The 6,000-nt window shown below is 41.9% G+C and overlaps 1 protein-coding gene across 1 annotated transcript in view; it reads left to right on the top strand.

Moving 5' to 3' along the window:
* The first annotated feature begins 382 nt into the window (after positions 1 to 382).
* Positions 383 to 6,000, top strand: part of LOC144689751 (synaptotagmin-14-like) — a 264,233-nt gene continuing 258,615 nt past the window's right edge. The window contains exon 1 of the mRNA XM_078557123.1: positions 383 to 590. Within this exon, the coding sequence (XP_078413249.1) occupies positions 578 to 590 (13 nt within the window). The 5' untranslated portion in view covers positions 383 to 577. The remainder of the gene's footprint in view (positions 591 to 6,000) is intronic.

The following is a 6,000-nucleotide window of genomic DNA, read 5'->3' as shown; positions in this document are numbered from 1 at the left end:
AGCTTCTCTAATCTCTCCATGTAACAGAAGCCCCTGGAACCATTCTCCTGAATCTTTGCTGCACCCTCTCTAAATGCCTTCCCATCCTTCCTAAAGTGTGGTGCCCAGAACTGGACTCCATTCTCAGTTGAGGCCAAATTAGTGTTTTAGACAGGTTTGTCATAACTTTATTGCTTTTGTACTCCATGCCTTTATTTATAAAATCCAGGGTCCCCTATGCCTTTTTAAGCACTTTCTCAGCCTGCCCTCCACCTTCAATGACTTGCACCCTATGTATCCGCCCCCGAACTTTCAAGAAACTGAACTTGTATTTGCCCCTGTTTTCCTCGAGCAGACATCGTAGCTCACGCGTGCACACGCACACTGGCTTTCAGAAGGACGCCGGCTCTTGCTGGTGGACGCGCATGGCCGAGGATGCGCGCGCCAGACGATGGGAGCGCGCCTGGCCTGGAAGGTTCCATGTTTGTGGCGGTGTTTTTCGGTGGCGACGCCACAGCCCCTCTCCCTCCTCTGATTCCAGCAACCCGCTCCCCGGCGGCGGTAGTGGCAGAGTCGGTCTGGATGGATTATCAGCATCATGGCGATTGATGGTAAGTAGGCCACAAGGAGCCCAGCTCCCACTGACTGGCCTGGATAACCCTCTCTCTCTCTCTCTCTCTCGACCTGGTTCCCAGAACCTGGCAGGCGGCAGGGCCGGTCTGTCAGCGCCTGTGAGAGGCGGCGGCGGATTATTGACAGGCCGGTTCGGCCTGGCCTGGCCGGGCAGGGAGACGGAGCCTGGGGGCGGCGGCGCCATCGTTGCGGACAGTCGGAGCAGCTCCGCCGGCAGATCTTTCGGCTGCTGTCCGCTCCCGGTGGTGCTGAAAGCGGCCGCCGCTGGCACCAACCAGACCGAGTCTGAGCCAAGTTGCTGTGGGCGGCTCGCTCCTTCAAACCGATTGCCCGGGAGCGGGTGAACGATCGCAATGGTGAATATGCACCTGGTTCCCTTTAGCCCATCGTAGCCACGGCCGTGTCCTTTATCCAGAGCATCATTGCCCGTTACCCCAGAGTGCTGTTACCTCAAGTGCTACTACCTGTTGCTCCAAATGTCAGACCCCGGTTACCTCTCTCCCCATCACCCAGGTGTCAGTCCCCTTTACTCCTGAGTCTCACTGTTAGGATTAGGGATGGGGTCATGAGACTGCACTAGAAAAAAACAGAGGTGGAATTCTCCCATTTGCTGTTCAGTCCAGGGGCAGGGGTGGGGAGTGTTTCCCCACCGTGGAGGCCGCCAGGAACTCGCGCCGGATCACGTGGCGCCGGCCTCATTAAATATGCATCGGGGGTTTTTTTTTCTGATGTGGGGTGGGCTGGATGGCTCATGCCCCGCCCTCATATCTGGATGCCATTTTTAAAAGGCGTCCAGACATAGTTGGAGAAAGAAGATGGAATGTCAGGATCACTCTGAAGCTGGAAGATGGACTTCCTCGAAGACACTGAAGTTGGAAGATTCACCTGATAGATGCTCCCCTCACCCAATGCTGCGTGTTCCAGGGTTGACGGTGGCTGGAGGCCTCCATCCCAAACTCTGAAGGCAGCCCCAGGCCTCTTTCAGTTAAGTGCCGATATGTACATGCCATGCTGCTGCAGATGTGTTCTGGGCCAGCATGATTTCCCACTGGTGGCACGGATGATTGAGCAGGGATATTGGGGGCGGGGGCGGGGGCGGGGGGGGGGTGGGGGTGGTCAATTCTGGTTGGGTCTTAATCTGTATTGCATTAGTGGGATGCAAATCGGTTTCTTGCAGGCCTCTGGTGAGAATTGTGACTCGCTACAGCTGGCAGGAGCGGAAGATCCTGCCGTCGTTTTACCCCGGTGTGAAAGCAATATTTGGACCTTCTGCCGTATACTCCTCCCTGCCCATCATTAAATCTGCCATGGGGGCATGGGAGAATTCTGTCCATTGTTTCTGTGTGTAGCAATGTCATTATATTTCATTTTGCTCCTATTACATATTCTGTTGCCATCTTTTATACTGTTATTTTCTGTTGTACAGTGTCACTATCCACAATTTACTATACCTCGCACTAATGGCACTGATATAAAGAATATCACACGTGGTTACTGCCACATTACCTTTGCTTCACTGCTGTTTCAGAGCTGGGTTTATTCTTACATGCAAAGGTTATTGAAGTAGACTGTAGTTATAGTGCTGGAGAAATGGCCTTAGCCAGTTTAATCAATATATCTTTTCATAATTTCAAGATCACTTCTGTCTTCATATTTTAAAAATATCTGAGATTTAATAGTATGTTGCTGTAAAGAATAATTGCGCACTACTATCGATTTCAGTTGTTCTTCCTACTGGCAAGAAAACTTCAGTTGCCAGAATGTTTTTTTAAAAATTGTTCTTCTAATTATTTTCTTTGCTTTTGCATACGTGAGAAATTTATATACTTCTAGAATCTACATTTTTTAAAATACTAAGGCTGTGGTTGTTCTATAGAGTGGACATGTCACTGAGATTTTCAGGTCTATACTTGAATTGTTAAATTGCAATAGAAGGGTTGTTACTATTTTCAGTTCCAAAAATAGCATGATGATGGAATAAATGGATAAAATAAGAGTTTACTTTATGACCAATTGATAGAGCATATGTGCGTGGGATATGTTGAATATCTTAAGAAAAGTCATTAATACAACATAAGGTGAACAGGGAGATAGGAGCAACTTTTGTCAGTGAATTATGAATTGAATATTGGTTGGATAGTTTAATTATACTATAAAGGTGCTGATACATTTAAATCTTTCCACCCTTTTTAAAATTAAGAAAGCAATCTTTTTAGCACATTGTAACTGTGGATTTGTAAATGTTTTCAGTGTTGCCCAATGTCCCATGCAAGACATTCTTGCATATAGGGTAAGATCTAAAATCATTTTAAACCCATCCACTTACACAGAGTTAAAATTGGGCCCATAATCTTTCACCATTATAATTTTTTGCTATGTATTTCTAAATGCGTTGTTGAGATATATACACTTTCAAGTTATTTTCAAACCTGCCCCTTTAAGAATGTATTTGCTATGCATCAGTTTTGACTTAGCGAGGAGACGGGTGAACTGTTAACATAAAGACACTATAAATGTAGATTTGTGCATGTGTCTGTGTTCTTGGAAATTTATAAATAAAGTAAAATAAGATTTTCACATTTCAGCATTACATAACTAGGCAGTGTGTGTGTTTGTTTGTGTGTGTGTGTGTGTAATAATTTTAAATCCCCTTCCTGGCTCACAAAGTACCATGCACTATTCCCAAGAGGGCAAGCAGTCAGCCTTTCTTAGTTATTCTGTATCAGTGTTACTCAGTTGTTCTCAGTTGGCCATGAGGAATTGCACATTAGTGGTTCAGAGATGACCTTGCCTATTTACTCCTTCTCCATCCTTGAGAAGTAGTACTTGGGTAAGTCTAGAATTTCCTAACAGCAGCATTCCTGGAAATGGTGTGCTGAGGCACTGCAGTTGGCCTCAGAACCTTGCTATAGGGAAAGAAAAAGATTGTCCAGGTTTCACCTTCTAATTTTTATAAATTGAGTCTGCTAGAAGTAGTTGTGAGGTCAACAAGAGACCAAGCTCAGCTGTGATGCCTCTCAAAGTCAAACAACCTAGCAGCACTCACTTTATACTCATTTACAATTGATCACCACTTGCACAAATTATTTGAATACCATTGTTTGTGATATCATATTCTTGCAAGGAGTCAACACCTCCTGGGGAGATAAGGAGGGGAGAAAAATTAATGAGCAAAAAAGGAGCTCAGCATATTGATGATGATGTGTATGAATTTATGTCCTGTGATTCGATGGTACAATGGTAGAACTATTAAAAATAGTCTGAATATTGTACCTACTCTAACAGCTACAAACTGGAACAGAAAAGATTTATGTTACAATGTGGATTGAAGAATGGAGTTTTACTACATAATCCATATAACTTTGCTAATTTTTTTTGCAGTAAAATCTTCACATATTAGAATGTTGATGTGCAATTATTTCATTGAGATGGGATTTATGCAGATTGCAATGTACGTATTCCTGTAACAACTTTTAATGATCTAGAGCATGAAAACTTTTACACAGCCTCGTATTAAAGCGGCTGTTTTATTCGGGGACTTATAATACAAACATTTGCACATACACAGAAATTGTAAGTGGAAATGGATAGTGACAGGAACACTGTGAAACATATGGTGTAAACTGAAAATGAATCAATTTTAAATACAGAATATTGCATTATTAAGTTATGATTATCTCACTGTATTTAGCATTTTCTAAAAGAAATTAAAATAAATAATTTCCTCAGCTTTTCCATGCATGTTATCCTGATAAAATCTTATGACAAAAGTTACATGGTTTTGCATGTCAGTAAGATAGAATCAATAAAAAAAGAAAATCTTCAAACATAAAAATGTGTGTAACTTTAATTTTGTGGGTAGTGCTGTTATATGCATAGAAAGCCTGAGGAAATTATTTCTTCGACTTCTGTTTTAGAAACTGCTAAATGCAGTGAGATAAGCACATCTTTACAGAAGAAGACTCTGTATTTTTAAAAACTCAGTATGTCATGATTTTTTTTTAAATCAATTTTTCTACTTTGCCTAAATTAAAGACAAAGTTAAGTGTAATAAAGTATACAGTTTTAACGAAAAAAGGTTAAATAGTTACTGTAATTAAGCAGATTTAAAAAATTTTTTGCAATGATGATTAGATAAATATTTATCTTAAATCCGCAACTTTAACCCAAATAAGGTTAGTCATAGAAGTAAGACCATTTGTTCAAGCTGAGTAATGACTTGCCAGTAAACAAGCTTCAATTTGTAAATACTATGGGGCTAATGTTTATTGAAGATTATTTTTCCTAAGGTTTTTTTCTTACAGGAAGAAATATTGCCAACTATTCATACTTCCTTGGAGAATGAGTTTGCTTTATTAAATTAGCCACTGTAGGGTGGAAATTTTGGGAATAATTGCTTTATATGTTGATGAATTTACTAAAGTGAATGACATTGATGACATTTGTGTGAATGTGCACATTATCAATTAAAAAGACCAACATGGATTAGCAAAAAATTAGAAAACAGTATAAAAACTGAGACTAATGCCAGTTCACAATCAGACAGGTTATTTCAGGTTTTACATTTTTCTCTTGCTGACTTTTTTGTGCTTTCCCAGCTCCTGATTCTTCCTCTGCTCACTATGGCTTCATGACTTTTGATTTGCTCATTCATATAAGCTGCAAATATATTGCAGGTATCAGCTTCTGACTGAAGTTATATACTTGTTGATTTTCTCTCTGGGTTGCAGTAAGGCCAACCATAAAAGAGCTCTGTACATTTTTATTATTCAAACCATTAATTTTCTTTTTTCATAATATTAAAAACATTCCAAACACAATTTGAAATGGTTTTCTCTCCAATTTTCCCTTTTCCCTATCGGAAGGTGAAAGACCTTACCTCAACATCTCCCCATAGCTACTAAACAAAGGTCAAGATGCATCAGTGTGAGAGTGAATCTTTGTCCTACCACTCCATGTCAGGTGTCTCTCTCTCTCTCTTTTCCTTCCTCCCTTCCCCCTTCCCTTCCCCCTTCCCCCTTTCCCCTTCCCCCTTCCCCCTTCCCCCTTCCCCCTTCCCCCTTCCCCCTTTCCCCTTTCCCCTTCCTCCTTCCCCCTTCCCCCTTCCTCCTTCCCCCTTCCTCCTTCCCTTCCCTCCTTCCTTTCCTCCTTCCCTTCCCTTCCCCCTTCCCTTCCCTTCCCTTCCTCCTTCCCTTCCCTTCCTCCTTTCCTCCATAGAAGTTCAACTCACTGTTAGGAGTCCTTCAGTTAACAAGAATTTTAAACTTTCTTAGCCAGCACACACAATTTCAAATGAACTCTGTTGGAAGAGATTCCCTGTGCTGCAACCAGACTGTTCTAAACTCCAAAAACCCTGTTTGAAACAACTACACCCACAATCTACTCTAT

The sequence above is a fragment of the Cetorhinus maximus genome, chromosome 14, assembly GCF_964194155.1.
Source record: "Cetorhinus maximus chromosome 14, sCetMax3.hap1.1, whole genome shotgun sequence".
Classification (NCBI taxonomy): domain Eukaryota; kingdom Metazoa; phylum Chordata; class Chondrichthyes; order Lamniformes; family Cetorhinidae; genus Cetorhinus; species Cetorhinus maximus.
This window is presented reverse-complemented; position numbering and strand designations above follow the sequence as displayed.